This window comes from Perna viridis, chromosome 7, assembly GCF_037379345.1.
Source record: "Perna viridis isolate PV_CMFRI_1.1 ecotype Kerala chromosome 7, ASM3737934v1, whole genome shotgun sequence".
NCBI lineage: Eukaryota > Metazoa > Mollusca > Bivalvia > Mytilida > Mytilidae > Perna > Perna viridis.
In genome coordinates, this window is record NC_142451.1 from 37,585,902 (window position 1) to 37,606,939 (window position 21,038).

A 21,038-nucleotide genomic window follows, 5' to 3' on the forward strand; every position below is an offset into this window, starting at 1 on the left:
AAGCTCATGCTCACAGTCTTTAGCTAAGTCTGGGTTGCTCATTTACATTGTACCTTTGTTTCTTAGTCTGTTAATTTGTTAGTTTCATGTTTTATGTTGTGAGTGTCTATTTTCTTTGTCTAGTCATCATCCATTCCTAGGATTGTATTCTTTTTGATAATCATTTGTATCCTGGTTCCCAATTTCCTCTTACAAATACAATTTTTTTTTAACAAATTGATTCCATGGGTTGGGTTGTCTGACATATTCACCAGATCCTTTCTTGTTATACTTGCCCTCCTTTTCAGCTTGAAGTCCTTATTCAATAATTCAATAACAAGAACAAAGATACAAAAGAAGTATAATTTATTTTCAAAGTTGTTATATGAATCACAGCAATCGGAACACCTCAGCCTTTGTAGTTACACAAAAGAAGTACCTCGGAGGCACTAGGCGGATGGATCCGTCTTTGACAGATCCGGTTCTAAAATTATAGTTAAACTGGTTGCATTTTTTATCCTTACTTTCTTTCTTGGCGCTTCACTTCCAACCAAAATTCTTGGAAGAGTTGTTGTTCTTTATTTCTAGTGCTATCTAACTAAAATTTTCAGTGCCACCTGGTGGATAGAACTACTTCGATTTGCATATGACTACAACTCCCGCATTTTTTTCAAGAAGAAATTCTCCTTTCTGCACCCGAGAATATTTTTTAGTGTAGCGGAAATGGCAGAGTAGCTGCGATTGCGAATCACAGTAGACATCAATAATGTCAAAGGTTAGTACAACAAAAGTAAACAAATAAGAAAATAAGTTACCGGGGTAAAGGAAAACAACAGTAACTAAATGCAGAAACAGAACTATATAAAAATAAAACAAGATATATTGGCTCATATAAAATTACTGCCATAAAGAATATTATGCATGTGCTACCATTCAACCTACTTTTCAGAATAATACTTAACTACATGTCAGTATATATACATGTATCCCAATCCAAAAAAAAAAAAGGAGTTACAAATTCAGACTGTTCAATTAAAAGATATGAGGTATCCACGGAAGGCACTTTTTCACCTGGAGAGCCACCCATAAAAGTTCTATTGAGGTTTTGTATTCCACTTTATATTATAAAAAGACCTGAACACCCACCTATATACCAAGAATAGAAGTGCCTTCCCCTTCCTTCGTTTGTTTTGCTGGAACAGCCTTATGTATACTATAAGAAAAAAACTAAGGTCATATTTTAAAATACACATATATTAAACCACCATTTATTCCATCACATAATAATAATGGAACTCGCATCATACAGTAATTGTTTATAGCAAAATTACTACAACTGGATAAAATCATCATTATTTTAAACCACTACAAGTAGAAAAATTTTTTTTGTGACAAGGCCCTATAATACATTTCAAACTTTTCAAAGTGCCAAATTATGTATTTAATGTATCTTAAAAGAAATGCTCTGGATTAATGAGCTTTAACATGGTTGTAAATGCTGTACCCTTATAAACTATTGGGTCATTAGCATTAACACAAAATTCAGATATTTTTTTTATTGTGATAAAATATGATGATACTTAAGAATAGGGGTGTGTCAATATTTTTTTATCCACTGAGATATAAACAAAATTATTTTAACCAATCAGATTAAAGTATTTATCTCAAATTAATTTATAAAGGTATGTCAAATTCTATGGTAGAAAAGAACACTGATCTGAAACTACAGTACATTGCCACAATCTGTGTGGTTGCATACAAATCACAAAGTTGCAACTTGCGTATATAAGAATATATGTATACCAATATCTGAAAAATAAATAACAATAACAAAAATAGAATTCTAACTAGAACAAATACATCTACAGTCCTTGAACCGATCCGCGCAACAATTTGACGGATTGATGACCGTTGACTGATTGATCGCTGACGGATTACTGACCGATGACCAGTGACCGATCTGATCACAGTTTTGTTATGTAAAATGACATAAAATGTGTTTGAAATAAAATAAATGTAAAATAGAAGTATAAATTGATGTTTAAATCTATTACATTATGTAAATATGTGTAAAATTGACAAAGACAACAATAAAAACCGTAAAATACATAGAAAGCTCTGCGATCACCGGTTTAATGGATCAGTTTGACGGATCGATGACTGGCCGGAAATTGATCGGTGATTGTTCATAATTTTTGTTGCACGGATTGGTTCAGGTACTGTATGACAACTGTAAAAAGTTAACTTGAAGATCACAGATACTAATACATTCAAATTAAAAATCACAAAAGGCTATATCTCTTGAAATGTAAATGAGATACTCATTGTAATAAAACTTGATTTGTACCAAAATGTATTGTCCATGGCATTGATCTGAAGTTTGAAATGATTTGGTTGAGTAATTTTTAGGTTATTAATCTTGATATCATGTGTGACAGACTATCAGACAAACAAATGGGCTTGACAACCAATATTCATAAACAAAAATATTAGTAATAAAGTCAATAAAGACCACTACTTTTCACTGTCAGAATCAATTTCCCTCTTGATATACATAACACCATCTTCAGTTTCAACAACCTCCTGTGTAAACAATGGAGACCCTTTACCATCACCATTAGTACTTTGGCTATTTTCATCATCTGCATCATTGCTCTTTTCATCTTGCTCATTTGACATTTCATTTTTATTGTCAGACCTAACAGATTTTTCTATTTCCTCCTCAGCATTCATCAGTTGTTCTTTATTTTGCCAGATGCTCTTTGTAATATCAGCACCAAACTTCTCATAAAGATTCATCTCCGCTGTTGTTAAATGGTACCGCAACAATGGCATGCCTGGTGTCAGTGCTTGCTGAATTGCTGAATGCATCTCTCTAGAAGGTAGTGAAGAACCTGAAGGAAGCATATCTGCTCTAACATTAGGTGGAGGTCCATCAGAGATACGAGTAGGATCTAATGATGTACTGGTCCCCAATGGAGAAGGATTGAATGGTCCCCATCCTCTTGTGACTATGGACTTCCTCAACATATCTCTAGCTGCCAATCCCCTGTTATCAACTGTTCTAATGGCATCCCTCCATGTTAACTTCGGTTTTATCTGAATAAAAAAAAATGACGTGGAATGACATAGAAATAACTCCAAAACAGGAAATTTAAAGTAAAATGCATTAGTAAAAGATTAACCAATACTCATGATCTTATCAGGCACGAGTTCCATAGCAACTTCTACTGTGTCTTAATAAGGGAGTACATTTTATAAGGACTACAATGTATTTTCTTTTAGGCTAAAAAAACTGACAGTCCAAAATGGATAAATTACTCTATAAAATGAAACTTACCAGTAGTCCACTACATGTGTTTGTACTATTCATTGCTCTGGATATTTTGGAATCTCAAATTTTATTTTCAAAATGTCTGATGTTTGCATATAAAGAACTTCTGTGTATGTTTTTTGAAATATATATACATATATCAAAATTATCAAAATTTGCTCAAATAAAAATACTATATTAGAGAAAATAAAGGATTATCATGTAGCATAAATTCTCATTCAAAATCATTTGCATTAAGCCTGCTACAATATATGTACCCCATCGTCTTTGATCACTGGTTTCTGTGGAGGTTTTGCCTTTGGTTCAACTAGAGATGCAAAGTCCTACAAAATATGTTGTAATGAAAAATGAAATATTAAATTTAAATGTTAATGGTATTTGATTAAAATTTTCTTTCTCCTTGAAAAATAAGCAGCATACCATAATACTTAAACATCTTTCAAAAGCAGACATGGTTTTATGGAGTTAACCAAAAAAGAAACAGAAATTGCTGATATCGGCAGTAATCTTATGGTGCAAAAGAACAGTAATAGTAAATTTCTGATTTGAAAAATTATAAGTCCACTTTAAAGCTGAAAAAAAAAACCATAGAAGACAGATATTTGTTTTAAAATTATCACTACAGAGTTATCTCCTTCTTCTTATAGCAAGTTTAATGGGATCATAGATAGAAAGATTTCATAGCATAAATCAAACATATTCAAAGCAATTCATTTTTCCTAAGAAAAGACAACTCTTGTAAATAGAATACCCCTTAAAAAATGACAACAAAAACAAAAACAAAACAGAAAGTTCTCTTACTTAAATATTGATGCAACAGTTTAGTGGTATTGGTAGTAGTAGTTTTGAGTTACCTCCATTTTGGTTAAAAGTTAATTAACTTCACCGTTCAAACTACACAACATGATTTCCTATATCTTAATACATTTTCTTGCATTGTAAAGATTATTTTGAAACATTTCTATTACAGAAATATACTTACTTGTTTGGTCACATGATCAGAAAATGTCACTCCAAAATATACAGTAGTAAGTGTGTTAAGGAATATACATCTTGTAAAAAAAATGAATTTTCAAAGTTTCCTATGCCTTAAATGTTAAATAAGCAACTAGAAAATGCAAAACCTGGAGATCCCTTTGCCTTGAATATTAAATTTTTAACTTTGAATTAAATATTCAATAGCAACACACTGTAAGTTTCCTGAAGATAATTACATTTGAAGCTGTGATCAATTATACCAGTTTTCACACTGTCCACACCCAATGGCTTTAAAAATGGTGTATTTTTCTTTCTTTCTTTTAAAGATGCTGTCGACTGATACATTCTTGATTTATAAAGGATATGCTTTATATTTTCCCTTCCTTTTCATCTGGACTTGAGGAAACAGTATCCTTATAGCTCTGTTACACTGTAATCCCCAATTCAGAACCTCTTGGTCCTCAATCCTTCGTCCTAAAATCTGAAGTACATCATCTCTAGATACTCCTGCCTCTAAATCACCTTTCCACTTGAGTATAGCTGCAATAGAAGATAATGGCCATAGTACATAGAATATTGCAACTCATATTTATTGGTACTTAGATAAAATCATTTTACCCAGTATATATAATCCTAAGGTTTTTGGCATATTCAAAGGTTATGGTTGCTGTTACAATTATGAACTGCAAGAAGCAATTCATACTTTAGTACTGTGACTTGTTAAACTAAGAAGTGATTTTCTGCTCAATTTTGATTTCGGTTTTGCATGTTGATGAAAAAATAGAAATTATGCCCCCACCCACAAAAAAAAAACAAGTCTTATTTAAATTAAAAATTGTATCTTTTTCACAAGTTTACAAAATTATAATAAAAATACAAACTAGGTAGGTGCTGTAGAATTCTATCCAGATCCTGTGTCATGTCCCTCAAGGCAGTACACTCTACCTCTGTAGAGTCATTGGAAGCAGCAGCTTCCTGTTCCTGCAGTTGTTCTATCAAAGCTATACCAAAGAAATAGGTTGTGGTCTTGTTAAGGAAAACAATATTGAAAAGGTTAAAATATTAATTTAAAGGGAACTTCAGCATGTACCTGAATTCATTCTGGTTGATATTTTCATTCTCAAGCTGCTATTATTTATATAAAACATACAGATGCTTACTGGTATGTAGAGGGCATTTTCATGATACAATGACTACCTAAGGGACAGTCGTATCATCTAATTGAATTGAGTCCACAGAGGAGGGCATTACCGATGCTGAAGGTAATATCACTCCCCACGGGCAGTAATTTAATCAATGATGCCCTCAAGGCATTTGAACACACACTAAAAACCACATGACCAAGTTTTAACCAATAATAGGTCATTTTTTCCTGATCTGAAACTACGAGTCATCACTGATTAGGTAAACAGAATACCTGTAAGGCTAATTGTGATCCTTTGTCTCTCAAATTAACAGTTCTTTCAAAGTACAATCGGGAGGGTTGAGTGCTCTCCAACATTTTAAATCCTGCCACATATTTTATGTGCCAGTCCCAAGATAGGAACCTGTAGTCCGTGGTTGTTGTCATTTTTATGTTCATTATTATTCGTTTTACATTTTTGGTCTATAAATTAGGTCCATTTTCATTTTTTATGAATAGTTGCACTTCATTTAATTGTCTGGGCCTTTTACAGATTGCTTTATTTGTTTGAGTTTTGCCCTTCATTGAAGACAGTGAGGTGACCTGTAGAAGTTAAAAATGTTTGTTGCATGGCTTTTGGTTGTTGACTATCTCATTGACAATCATTGAGCAAGAATATATTGATAAACATGATTTAATCTTTATACTCAATTTTTTTATGTTCAGGGACATTTTTCTATCCACTGATAAGCCACCGAGTTGGAAATTCACTGAAAAGTGTAACTATTATTGAACTCAATAATATACATATTTTTGCATTATGGATACTTCAAATCCCTTTAGCAGATCAGGCTAGTATAGTAAACTCTACCAATATGGACTCTTAAGTATTTTCAACAGTGGTAGTATTAGAATCAAAAGGATATTTTTTATATTTTCCCTTACGTTGAGCCAGGCTATCAGGAAACATTTCCCTCACAGCTCGGTTACAAGCGGGTCCCCATAGAGCTATCTCAGGTTCATTGGCCATGATGCTGGCTTTCTGTAACAGTAAATCACGGGAGACATTTCCTCTAGGATGTATCAAAACTACACCTGAAAAAAAAGTTTGTTTGTTTCTTTGTTGGGTTTTAACGCCCGAGCAGCAATATTTCAGCTATATTCAGGCGATGAACATGAAGTGGATGATAAAATGAACATGAAATGATGATGAAATGAAAAATGGGATGGGAAACATGGACAATGGGGTCGATAAATTTTGATTGCTACTGGAAACAGGGAGAGGTGGGTAGGGTCGGGCAATTTAGCCTCCTGTGGCGGAGCCCTATGGTTCCTACTTTGGGAGAATACCACAGTAGGGTTTTTTAACGTGCAAGGAACGTGGCGTCTTTCCCAACACGGTGCACCACTATGGTTTGCAGTCAGTTTTCCGTATTATAGCCTGACAACCCCAGCATGTAACACACCAGGGATACCCCATTCCACCACCTGGGGCACACATCCCAGTTGCTCTGTGGTCAGAGCGCCCTAGCCTCCGGCTAGGGTTCTGAGCACTATTTAGTCGCCCTTTACGACAAGCTTAGCGCTGCTGCAGGCCTATTCTTTTGACACCCGGACCTGCACGGGTCACATTGAATATAAAGCTGTTTACCATAAGTGAAAACAATACAACCACAGTGTTAGATACATTATGTTTTACATGTATTGTATTTTTAGTTGTAATTTTTGTGATTACAAGTTTAGACAAAATTTTAATTGCAACTGCTGGGAAAGAGTAATCAACGGAACCAAGGTTATAGTGGTAATCAAAAGAATGTAATCCCGAGACAAAGACCAGACATGGAAAACAGACATACACATCAAAGAATATAAAGTAACTAAAATCATACATTCAAAGTAACAAAAACTCGGACCACTAAAAACTGAGAGCATGGACCAGGTGCAGCGGTAGGGTAAGTGTCCTCTGCTTTTCTAGAGAGACCCGCCGAATTGCTCATAAAAAGTCGTCCGGGGTAGACGAAAGAGGAAAGAAAACTATGACATGAACAAATCAGTTTTTATGGTGCAGATACATTGTAACAATCCACAGGTTCATGATGGAGACCATAAAACTTCTGTAGTGAAGACTTCAATCTTGTAGCAACATAACCCTGTTCCAGAAGCCTATTTGTTAGAATTCTAGCTTGATACAAAAAGTCTGCATAGTTTCTGCAAGCTCTGGCATAATGTATGAATTGTGATATGAACACTCAACACACGGGTTGAAATTATGTTGCCACAGATGACAGGAAAGTTGATAATTCTGAATGAAAATTCATCATGTTTCTCGTAAAGTTTGGTCAATAGTTTTCCGTTACCATCGACTTCTAAGTGTAGGTCAAGATACGAGGCTGACTTCACAGTGTCTGTAATATCCTTTATCTTAAATTCTTTGGGGTAGATGCAATGTATCAAATCCGCAAAATTAGGATTGTTTAAAGATAATACGTCATCGATATAACGGAAACTGAGATTAAAGGATATAGCTAAACGATGTTCTTTCTTTTGGATCAGATCAGATATAAAGTCTGCCTCATAAGATGAAGGAAAAGGTCAGCAAGTAGAGGAGCACAATTTGTTCCCATTGGAATGCGGAGTGTTTGTTGAAAAACGCGTTCACCACACTGGACAAATATGTTGTTGATTAAAAATTCCAGCATTTTTGTGAACATCTTCTTCTGTATATTTGGAAGATAATTTGGAATTATCAAAGCAGCTTGATATGACCATAGATGTCAAACTCCGAATCAGTTGGCGTGAAATGTAAAGGAAGGCAAAGGAAGGACAGAGCTGGATGGAGGACACCTTATGTATTGAATAAAACAAAGAGGATCTGATGTTGATGAAATGAATAAAACACAAGGCCAAAGATTGTTGAATACACAAGTAAAGACACAACATTCAAGCTTGATACAGTTCAGAGTTTTGAGTCTGAATAAATATTTGACACAGGGTAAGAATTTGACTGGAATCAGAGTGGCCCCTTTTTACCCCTTATCCATAAATAGTTCCAGTCACAACCCCAAAATCAATACCAGCCTTCCTATAAAGGTATAGCCCTTTGTGGCACAATTTCAAAGAGATCCATTGACTTTTAATCAAGTTTTTGCCTGAACATTATAAAAATGTTTGTTTCAAGGCTCTTTTCTGTTCCTGAATTCCTAAAAGGTTCCAGTATTCTTTTTGTAGTATATTTTCAAAGAGATCCAATTATTTATAATCAAGTTATTGTCTGGATATCATACTTGTTTCAAGATATTTTTTGGCCACTAATTCCAGAACAGTTCAAGTCACAACCAATGAAAATAACCTCAGGCTTCCTTATGAGATATGGCACCTTGCGGTACAATTTCATAAAGACCCTCACATTTTGGAAACCAAATTGTCTATGGAAGATGGCAGATAGATACATGTACCATTATATGACCACAATTTTTTCATGGTCTTCATAAATCTGGCTTTGTTGTTTGTTCAAAGTCTATGCTCTATCAAGTAAAAACAAAATCAGTGATTGGGGTTACATGGAACCATGCACCATCTATCACATTTTGAAAATGTCCGTTTGAATCAGTATTAATTTATGCAAGAACATTGAAGACTGGCCCATTTTCATTCTGATTACAGATAAGAAAATGGCCGATCACAAATTTTAACCCCTGTAAGAAGCCTGCCAATCTTTACATTAAGTTAGAAGTAATCTGAAAATTTATTTTTAAGCATGAAATTCTAGAGAGAGATATACCCTTACATGGGAGGAGTTCTTTGATCTTTTGGATTTTCTTTTGTTCTGTTTTGCAGTCTGTATAACCTATATCAGTGATCACATCAGTTTGTTCTGGCTCATGCTCAGTCTCAAAATGGACTCTTGAGAAAAAAAAAAAAAAGCAAATAAAAAAAAAAACAACAAAAAAAAAACAAGTATTAGTTTGAACTAAGTTGTTCATACATGTACATAATTCAAAAAGTCATGCAACATTATCCTAACTTAATACATACCAATAATTTTGGCATTGTCACTGATTATCAAGACTCATTGCTATTCAGGTTATTTTTTATCATGCTCTCTTTTACATTTTTTTACACTTTTAAAATATGTACAGGACTACACCTACATGTATGTGTGTACTATTCACAAATGTACATGTAACAATTGATTTGAATACTTATGACCTTTTCACAACTAATAATTATCTCCCCTTACCTGTAATGAGAGATGTCATTACACCCAAATGGGCACAGAGAACACCGGTATAAGAAATAACTAGGGGTGCTTTGGTTCAGCTCATTCTCAATTGTTCTTGGGTTCATCTCTCTCTCAGAAACTTTTTGGAATAGTTCTGTATCAACTGTCCGTGCAATAATGTCAGTGAGATTCCCAGTAAGATTAAGGTGTTCATTTGATGTAAAACTATTGGATTGAGGATCATCTTCAGACATTTCATTATCTTTATTACAAGTATTTATACTTTGATCATTGTCATCACTTTTTGTAGATTCTTTCTCATTTTGAGATTCTTGAATAGCACTTATTTGATTAAATGGGTGAAAATCTGACACTGTATTTTTCAACCTGTCAAGTCTTGCATGATTTTGTGAATCTTCTTTTTTTGATACATGTGGTGTTGGCACTCCAATCACCTTTCTGGAGATCTTACTTTTAGACGGTTTTCTTGCACTGCCAGCATTGATATCTGAGTCTTCATCAGATTCAACAGTTAGAGCTTGCATTATCATGTTTGTAAAATTTCGTTTTCTTCTACTTCTTCGCCCTTCTGTTGGTGGATTAGAAATTTGGTTACTTTCAACTGGTTCTGTTTTAACTACAACATTTTTTACCAATTTCTCATTGTCATTGAAATGTTTTTCAGAAACTTCTTTCCCATTTTGATTTTGATCTTTCCCTTCGCAATGATTAACTTCAGAATTCAAAGATTCACTTGACAATTTTTTGTTAATATAGAAATTAATTTTTTCATCTAAAAAGGACATAAAATGGCCCCTCTCATTAGCATTCTTCTCAAGATTGTCTGTTTGTTCTGCAACTGTAACTTTGACCAAATGTGCAGTACTCTTACAGTGCTCTGAAAACATTATTTTCATTTGGGTCTTCCAATTACAGACTTGGCAAAAATAAACAATATTTCCCCCTTCTCTTACAAGCTTTGTGTATTTCCCAAACTCTGGTGTTGAACTAAGGTAGTTTGTATTATTTCCCCCACAACCTGCAGGACTCGCATCAGATGCAATCTGATCAGTCAACTTTTGGAGATTTGCGTAATCATTCTTTGTGCATGGGTTTGATATACCCTCGGCACCATGAGAAATAAGGAAATGTGGATCTTGATCAACATCTTCCTCTTCCACATCCCTCAACTTTTTCTTCCTTCTAAATCTTTCTCTTCTTCCTCTTTTTCTTTTATTACAATCTATATTTTCTGTGTTGACATCATTTGTCATCATCTGATGATTCAAATGGTCTTCATCTTCATCTTCTGAACTGTCATCATCACTATAAAAATCTGAATGCACCAACTTCTTATGAGCCCACAGATCTTCCTTCGTTCTAAATTTCAAGCGACAACTAGAACATTTTTTTAGGATGTCACTGTTTTGCAAATGAGTATTATTAACATGGGCCAAAAAACTTTCTTCTGAAGTGAGAATAGATGGCAAAGAAGTACAAAGCTTGCACTTGTAAAGAATTTCTGCAAATTTTCTCACATTCTGGAATGATTTTTCTAATACTGCAAAACCTCTGTTACTTTCTTGATCCATTTTAGATATTACAGTTGTACAAAGCTGAGCAAAGCAAAATTGTTCACTGCATAAGGAACCAAGTCCGTTTGTGTATGTAGGACAGATTGTAACAAGTCCGCACAAGGGACACACACATTTCTTTCAAATCTGTAATGAGAAAAACCCAAGTTCATTTAAGTTAATCTGTATATATGTATTTTTGTTATATGGTATAAATATACTGGTATACATGAAGTTTTAATATTTTTAAGTGTTGTCTCTTACATACTGAATATAACATGTAAAAATCCGCATATTTTTCTATATATAGGGCCACTGGCCTATGGGTTGATATAGGTCGAGGGTTGATAAAGCCTGTCATACAGAATTTGACATGTCATGTTCATTATCTCATATATTTAACCATACTTCAAGTATGGTCTGTGAAGGGGTGTGATATAGGGTATGCTATATTCTAGGGGTGTGATATAGGGTATGCGATATACATTTGTAGGTCTAATGGTGTGATATAGGAGTGCAATGAAAGGTAAACGATAACAGGTTTAAACAAACACTTATAATGCATATACATGGAAGTTATATTTTAATCTAGATATATGATATAAAGCAATAGTATCAATCACTACAAGAATAACTCTTACAAATGTTAATTTTGCATGTCAACCAATACTACATGTACAACTTGTAAGATGTAACCAGGGGAATGCAAAAAAATACATTCATATATTCCCTAGCAGTGTAAAAAAGATATGATATTCAAAAGGACAAACTTTAAATGTCTAGCAAAATGTTTCTGCAAAGTTTGGTAACAGTCTAAACAAGAGACTCCCAGGAGCCTGAATATCTCATCTGGTTTAATTTTTGCCTTTTAAGGGCAATAACTCTATCAAGGAATTGTCTGACGATTTTGATTCAACAGAAGACATTGGTAAGCCTAATTAAAAGGATCATGTACAAATGTAGTGTAGTAGCTGTTGAAAACTATGATGGGGAGTGGATAATTATTATATCATTTTAATTAAAAAAAAAAATATAAAAAAAATAATGGGTATTTTACAGTCTTCATGGTTAACTTTCTAATCACAAACCATATTTTGTAATTTTGAGATTTTGTAATATACATGTACACAGTCAAATGTATATTCTCATATTCGGTGTGGCGTCACACTTAAATTTTTAGGGTAAATTGAAGGATTAATTCATCTGGAACTACAAAGTACATATTCCAAGTCCATCTACTGAAATGTAAAAATCATTCTTTTTCAATCAAAAAATATGTATCTTCAAATAAAGAAATTAATATTTAAAATGCTCTGGATTATCTGTTCAAAGGTTGTTTAAAGAATATCATTTATACAGAAAATAGCAGTAACATATTTTGAATTAGCTTTCAGGGTTCTATTGAAAATAACCATTAAAGGTACAAAAGTACCTACATGTACATACATTGTACATGTATGAATGATGTATGAAACATCACCTCACTATGTTTACCTCCTGATCTTGAAGTGCCTTGATGTTTGGAAAAGAAAATTATTTGCAAGTGAAATAAATTTTACAGGCCTACATGAACATGTACCAGCCCAATGGTTCAGACTATTCATTGTGAAGACTGAACTATTGTGTAGTCTCCATGGTGGAAAGAATGCAAAAATGAAAGAAAAACATACTTTGAAGATCTAGAGTTCAATGTATTACACAGGTACATGATATGTTAACCAATTATGACATTAAAGAATGTGGAGAGTAAAATAGGGAAGGGTGTTGAATCCTTTCAATTTACTTCATCTGTTAATGCCAAACAAGATCACCAACCCCTTTTAAACATTTTAGAAGCAGCACATTTTAATTCAGTGATGGAAATACAGAGGCCACTGTAGAGGTTACAAACTTGCAGATAGGTATCAATTGGTATTTTTTGCTTTCATCAATACAATATATTTAACTCCTTGTAAAAATCAATTAATTTTAAAAGATAAAACTTTCAAAAATACAAATTTATCATAATAAAAGGCGTACGAATTACAGCTACAACAAAATACCAACCGTTATCTCTCTAAAACATATTTTCAAAAGCTGCTGACATTGGCGGCTGACAAACGTAGGATGTCATGGAATGACCTTCCAAGGCGTCAGGGTCGACAATGGTAGTCGTCAGGAAATGCGTGTCAGTCTGTCGCGGCGTGATTTTCGCTTCTGAATGGTATTTACTAAGTATGCAATGTCATGCATAATTGCATTAGTTGCCATCAACATCTTTCTTCCTAAGAAGTTACAACTGACAGCTCAAAACATGCTTGACAGGGGAAAATATTTGTAAACAAACCAAAGCACTATTGATTTTGTTGACATCCGGTAAATAAGGGGGGTAATTTTTCGCGCGCACATTCAAAAACTACCATGCGACTTCCACGTTTTCCTGAGAAAAAATTAAATCATGGTTGAAATGTGATGGTGCGTACCTCCTCGGGACATGTAAGGTCATTCTCAGAATATGGTTATTGACCGGGGCTCGTGATTTTTTTTACGAGTTAAGTTCAATGACGAAATTGTGTTTGCCACTGTAGATTTCAAACCTTTCCGACAGGGACTTAGTATCAAGTTATACACTTTTTTCTAATAATTTTGATATGGGTAGATATAACAATGAAAAAATATAGCATTTTAGAATCCATTTAGTTTTTTGTTTAAAGTTATACAGTACTTTTTAAGATATATGACTGATAGTCTCAAAAACCCGTCCGTCTTTTCTAATACTTCAGCGTGTAAGACCCTCCCTTCCCCTCTTTTGTCTAACGCGCATTTCCGTGTTTCAATTCCTGCACCTGACTCTGTAGTGTAAAGTAAAGTACAAATGTAGTATAACTTAAAATTTTATTTGTAAAGTTAGCATAGTGTAAATATGTACATATTTGCAAGACAAATATGCATGATCGAGCTCTTTAAATCGACTGATATTTTATAATTAAAAGCACACCAAAGGATAATAAGTAACATACATACAAATTAAGCCTAGCATGTATTGCACAAGCACACATAGCACTTACACACAGTACTTTCACACGAGAGTTCCATAGCTTAGCTGCTTCATATCCGGAACTCTTCATTCTTAATATTCATGCCGTACCTTGTGGTTCTTGTTCTTGGCATGTGAAGTCAGCTGTGTTTTAGTACCCGGCAGAATATGTTTTAGTTTTTAAAGTAACAGTATCCTAAAAAATCAGGACTGGATTTCGTAATAGTTTTGAAATTAAGTGTCTTAGGCCATGGTACTCCAGTGCCGTAACCAGAAATTTTGAAAAGGGGGAGTGCACTTGTATAACAGTTTCACCTTTCAAAGGGGTGCACATCCAATTTTAGCTGATTTTCTCTATGATTTTTAAATATTTTAAGCAACTGAGAGTGCACTTGCACCCATTGCACCCCCTCTAGCTACGGCCATGTACTCAAACGTTTGATTTTTTTTATTGTTCTAACAAATATTGATAAATCTTGTGTTGTCTGACACAAACCATAAATCATAAGGCTTTCTCTTGTAGTTTGTTTATATTTGGTTGGTGTTCCACTACAGAGGGCAATAACTTCTAGGTTTCATTGACATGTTGAAAGAATAGTACATTGTGACAAAAATCTCTCACTTGGCATTTCTGCATATAACATTACACCAAGAAAATTGGGGGAACATACAAGAAAGGAGATTTTGCTTTATCTTTGACTTCCGTTTACACGAATTTACTGGAAAAAATCTGGTATATCATCACTTAGAATCAGGAGGTTAAGAACCATATATAGCATATGCATGGTTTTACAAGCATATAAAAGTGTAGCAAACACAGCTCTCTTTTTCGCCATTATATTTGATTTTTTAAAGAAATTTATGATAATGGTAGATCTCAGCACATACCAGAGGTAAAAAGATCAAGGACAACGTTACAAGGTATGGTAAAAACCGCTTGATAAATACAGCTTTAGCAACCAGGCAACAACTTTGTGGAATTCCTCGCCAAACGAGGCAAGGAATCAGTCGCCATTTGACGACGTAAAAATATTTGTACAGGGTGCTTTTTGAAAGAGTAATCAAGGGAACACAGGTTATAGCGGTAAGAATGTGATCCTGAGGCAAAGACCAGACATGGAAAACAGACATACACAACAAAGAACATAAAGGAACTAAAATCATACATACAAAATAACAAAAGCAAATGAGCAACTCGGACTCCACTAAAAACTGGGAGCATGGACCAGGTGCACCGGTAGGGTAAGCGTCCTCTGCTTTTCTAGAAACACCAGTCGAGTTGCTCATAAAAAGTCAAGTCCGGGGTAGACAAACGAGGAAAGGAAAACTATGACCCGTTGAATAAATCAGTTTTCATGGTGCAGATGGATACACCATAACGATTCACGAGTTTATGATGACGACCATGAAAAATTACCGATTGGCTAGACCTGTTTTCAGTGCTTTGTGCTATTTCTCGTATGTGTTTCTCATTTCTGCTTTTTAAGTGCTATTATTAGCACGTGCTCTTTATTCCTTTGATTGTTGTTCAAATCAAGTTCCCAACTGTCAGGTAATAGATGGATAAAGCTAGTACTTGAGTAACTAAAGAAGACTTAAAGTGGATTTGGTTTTATAAAACTAATTAAAAAGAAAATGTCCCAGGGTTAAATTCTTTTGATTTCCGCTAGAACCTTGGTTCCCTTGATTATACTCTTTCGAATGTAAAAGTGATCATTTAGTACCCGTAGCTGTTTCGATGAATATATGTAATTCCCGAACTTAATAGAAATGATAGAAAACAAAACAAACAAAACATAAAGAAAAAGAAAAGAAACCAAAGAAAACACGAACACGAAACCCCAAACTAAACTAAAAAAGACAATAAAAAATAAAAAACAAAACAAAACAAAACAAATAAACAAAACAACAAAAATAAGCTGATTACATTTTATACTTACAAAATGTTAAACGGAAATAGTTTTTACCTTACATATGCATTCAAACTCTTTTTTTGCCTTTTCGTCAACAGGGTATTTCAATATTAATTATCAAATTATTGACATTTCATGAAATATTAGCATTTTGTTTTAGATAGTCCCAATGATAATCGTCGCATAATATGAACGCAAACTATTTGGGCAATATATTACCACTTCAAAATAGCATTCTGGGATCACACGCCACATAAAAATACTACTAAGTTTTCTGAACGCGCAATGTTTAATTGCAAAAAAAAAAAAAATAAAAAAAAAATAAAAAAAAAATAACGTTAATACTCGACAAAAATGGCAAAATTTGCAAATAGGCTTGATATTCCAAGCCTGCGTGTTATCAGACAGAATGCTCCTCTTTTTTCTACAAATAGGTATTGACGTGTAAAAACCACTTTTAAGTACATCTCGGTCTACGAATCAGACAAAACGTGTATAAGGTGTAGAGAAAAGAAACGCGGAGATTTTCTATTGCATTATCCAAGTATTCTACCTCATTATTCCTAGATATAAAAGTATTTGTAAATTATTAATTCGTCAATTAAGGTTAGCCGAAATGCACTACGACAAAATGGCGGATAATTTTCCCGCGGTTTGTTTCTAATATCAGCAGTAAAATATCTACGTCACAGATGCTTCAGGACAAATTTAAATAGCTTTTAGGTTATCTTGATGTGAATATATTTTAGGCGAAACTGAATAATTTTTGAAAAATGATGTGCCACCCGTTGCTTAATTTTTACACAAAATTAATGGTACTTAAAGAGGACACTAACTACATAATCTTGGGGCAATGCTCAACAGGGAAATTCGAAAAGGTAACACTATTTTTTTATTCATTTATTGCAAAATAAACATTTACAGGTTAGGCAAATAAACAGAACATACAATACGATCATGGCATAATAGAGATAAGAAACATGTATGCCTCTAGAAAATCAACACAATTAAAATATGAAATAGTTTATTGGACGAGTCAAGCTGGTTAAAATCTGAGCATTTACCATACATTAAATTTCAAAACTAAGTTCTTTATCTATCATTAGTTTGGCAGTTGAAAAATAAATTATTGTAATATAGATCAAGATTGGGATTGCAATGACTTGTAAACTCACACTTGTAACAATACGACTATTTTCAAAACAGTTGACTCCTGGTTGGCTTTTATTTGGGGTAATGAACGGTTTTTGATTATTGTGGAAGTGGAAATACTATATGCTATTATTGTGTATAAAGTATATAAGAATTAGTTTAAAGAGCCATCATTTTATTCATTTGTAAACACTTCTGGAAAATGGTACATATAACACGACCCTTATTACAGACAATTTAAGAAATAGTTGTTAATATTATTTGAATGGTTTTCTACTTTCGTATAAAATTTATTTGTAGGTTTCAATCATTTACATGATATCTAAAAAATCAACTAAAAAAAGTTAGATTGCACTTTCTCAATATTGGCAAAATACTAAAGCATCAAAACAGAAGTTCAAATCAGAAAAAAAGACGGCAATTAACGTAAAACAGGAAACAGAGAGTGTCCACACACACACACATTCTGAGACGTATAATATTGATTTGTTGTGACATGCATCATTAATATGATCCTCTATCCTACATAATAACACCTAAATAAACTGTCCCGTACTACCATACATTGTGTACCAAGTTACAGCCCTAGATTAATCCTACGAGGAGGAATGACCCGGCCAGCGAAAGCTATGTTTATTATATAGCCTAGCTGGCCGAGTGGTCTAGGGCGCTGGACTTTGTGCAGGCGGTGTTGCCATAGATGTCACAGCTGTACGAGTTCGAGTCCCGCGGAAGGAACGACCAAAAATTTGCATCGCAAATTTGACAGTTCTAACATCGTTGGGAATTTTTCAGACCTTTATATATATATATATATATATATATATATAGACCCCTCCCTCCAAAAATATAAAACCAACCAAAAAAAAAACCCACAAAATTTGCATTTGCAATATGAAATCTCACAAAAATTAGGAGTGTTTTCAGGTGCTCCGGAAGGGTAAACATGTCGATTTTTGAAAAGAATTGCATGTGTTATGGGTAAATTGTGTTAGTTAAATATATATATATATATATATATATATAGCGACAGCAGCGTAATTGTCCACACTTGGTTATTTTGAATATTTCTTTCAAAACTGAATAACAAATCTCTATATTAGGAAAGCACATTGCAGGTAGTAATTCACTTTACACTAAAAGTCTTAATGACACATCTTTACTAATATGTTTGCATCGATATGTGTTTTGCCTCTCCAAACAAACTGTTTCCGGTAAAGTAACAAATAGAAAAAAATAAATTGTCTTTTCAATTTTGCTGTAACAGTTCTTAAGTTTATGGATGTTATGGACACTCCGAAATGGAGAAAAAGAATTGTTTTCGGCATACGCGTTCGACCAAACTTTACAAGGTAACGTGATTTTACACTCCAGTGGTCAGACTTGCCTGACACAGCTTAGATTACATGTATCGTAGATCATAAAGGGAATGGATATGGTGAGGATTTTAAAAAGACAACAGCCCAATCGGGTTAAAAATTGCCAGCTCAAGGCCAGTATTCCGAAATTCCAAAACCCTAAAACAATGAGGTACATTCATTATTTTGCACATGCATGACAGAAATATTCGGTGCTGAAATTGGATACATATTTAAATATTTTAAGTTTTGGTATACAATTAATATCTGGACTTTAATCTTCTTTTGTACTCCTTCAAGCAAGTGTACATGCAGAATACCGACCTTTGCATTATCAATATGATTTGTATTTCTTATATATGAGACAGAAAATGTATTATTGATTTCATATAATACATAATGTGGTCCTTTAATAAGCTTATACATCGCGAAAACTGACTTAAGTCGAGATAAGGCACTGGAAAATATAACCATTCTAATAACTTTTCAGCGTGAAATTATCACTAAAAAGAACATGATTTGTATTCGGCATTAACAATCAAGTTTTACGTTACATATTTTAAATTTTGATTTTACCTAGCAGTCAATCTAGGTAAAAGTTCATTAGAAAGATCATATGCAAATCCAAACATTTGACTTCCGTTATTCTAGAAAACAATAGAAAATGGTTGCTATATAAATGACAGCGTATTGAACCAAAAGAAAAGATGTATGTCAAACAATTTTCCCTTTACTATCTTGCTAATATCTGTTGTACACTCCCATCTCATAAGCATACAGTTATTTCTAATCACATTCGCGGGGTATCACGTGGTATCAAATCACATGGTTAACAAACCTACTTGAATACTTATCTTCATCTATTTTTGTAAATCTTTGAACAATGCGCTTGATGTCAGTGTTTTTTGTTTTGTTTATAAATATATTTTTAGAAGGTTATTAAGGCAATACCTTTTTGTCGAATATATATTATTTACATAATAGCATATATGAGAATATGTCCTAATTTGTTCAATCTATAGCATTTTAATATTTAACAGAGAGATTTGACAAGTTTTATCCTTATTCTTTATTGACACCAATTGAGAAAGAACATTGCCAAGTTTATTGTTTATGTTCTTACCACAAAAATTGTTGAGTATGTTTTCTTGTAATACCAGAAAGTTTAAGACATGATTTATAACTTTATAAAGAGCATAATTATAAAAAAATACAAGAGCTACAACCAACAGGTAAATACTAAATAAAACTTTTAAAAATATAAATATTACTTCCAATTAAATACACCAGTTGAACATGTCATACTTATCAAATGCCAACTATCTGAAGATCAAAATAAGAAGACAATGTCATTTAACTGAGTGAGAGACTTTGCTAGAATAATAATAGAATTTGGATTAATTTCGGTATATGTATCATCAGTTATTAACCCCGTATACCATCCTACAAACATAGTTTATACACCGACAGAAAATATTACAAATTGCTTGTAATATTTTTAAATAAATGAAAAAAAGGACATTTTTAAACAATGTAGTTGATGCATTCATTTTCGTGCATTTTGGCTGACATGTTTTAAGAGACCTTCATAATAATGAATACACGGCAAAAATTTTACATGGAGTAAAACCAAATGGGGCCCTGTGTCCACCCATGGACGAAATGGAATAAATCAAAAACCAAATGGGAAAGGCAACTTCCATGATAGAAATTGCTAATGAAAAAAAAACATCGCTTATTTTATTAACATGCTCTGCTATATATGCCTGTTTGTATTCTTATATGGTATGAAACAATTTTATAGCAGGACTGCAAAAGCGAAATAAATAACAACATTAATAAACAAACGAAAATAAAAAAAAATACAATAAATGACAACAAAAACAGCAAAAGTGACGAATTATAACAATGTTTCAAGGGGTGGGGATTCACTGTTAAGTTAAGAAACAACAATTAAATACTATATTAAGTCATTGTGTTATAAAGCTTACTGCGTTTAAAAAAAAGAAAAAAAAAAAAAAACCTTTGCCATGTATTACAATACAACGCAAAGAATTTCCACCATACAATAAAGTATGTGCACGATAACAATATTACGCAAAGAATTTCCACCATACAATAAAGTATGGGCACGATACTAACAGTTGGTTTTCTTTCTTAGCTATGCTACAACATACTAAAACAAGTTAAAATTCTACAACGTAACAGTACACAAAATTTAGAATCAAAATCAGAAATGACCACAGTTCTACGTGATCTTGATATAGCTCCCATAGATACAAAAAACTCAGACTATTTCGCTGTACTTGTGTAAATTGTTGTTATGGGACCAGTTGCAGCCTGCACTGTGGTGTGAGGGTTTCCTCGTCATTCATTTAAGACACATGGG

The 21,038-nt window shown here is 33.4% G+C and overlaps 1 protein-coding gene across 2 annotated transcripts; it reads right to left on the reverse strand.

The window, feature by feature from the left end:
• Positions 1-328: 328 nt before the first annotated feature.
• Positions 329-13,560, reverse strand: LOC148612561 (uncharacterized). Of its 2 annotated transcripts, none has more exons than XM_088594135.1 (9): positions 13,257-13,560; positions 9,655-11,357; positions 9,202-9,317; positions 6,360-6,509; positions 5,173-5,292; positions 4,657-4,831; positions 4,296-4,341; positions 3,571-3,636; positions 329-3,078 (listed from the first exon to the last, which is right to left on the reverse strand). In XM_088594135.1, exons 2-9 carry the CDS (start codon positions 11,226-11,228, stop codon positions 2,494-2,496), a joined length of 2,832 nt encoding a protein of 943 aa, XP_088450261.1. In that variant the 5' UTR covers positions 11,229-11,357; positions 13,257-13,560; the 3' UTR covers positions 329-2,493. The 2 variants fall into 2 exon arrangements, with proteins under 2 accessions (XP_088450261.1, XP_088450260.1); XM_088594134.1 differs by having other exon boundaries at positions 5,173-5,311; positions 6,340-6,509.
• Positions 13,561-21,038: the final 7,478 nt, after the last annotated feature.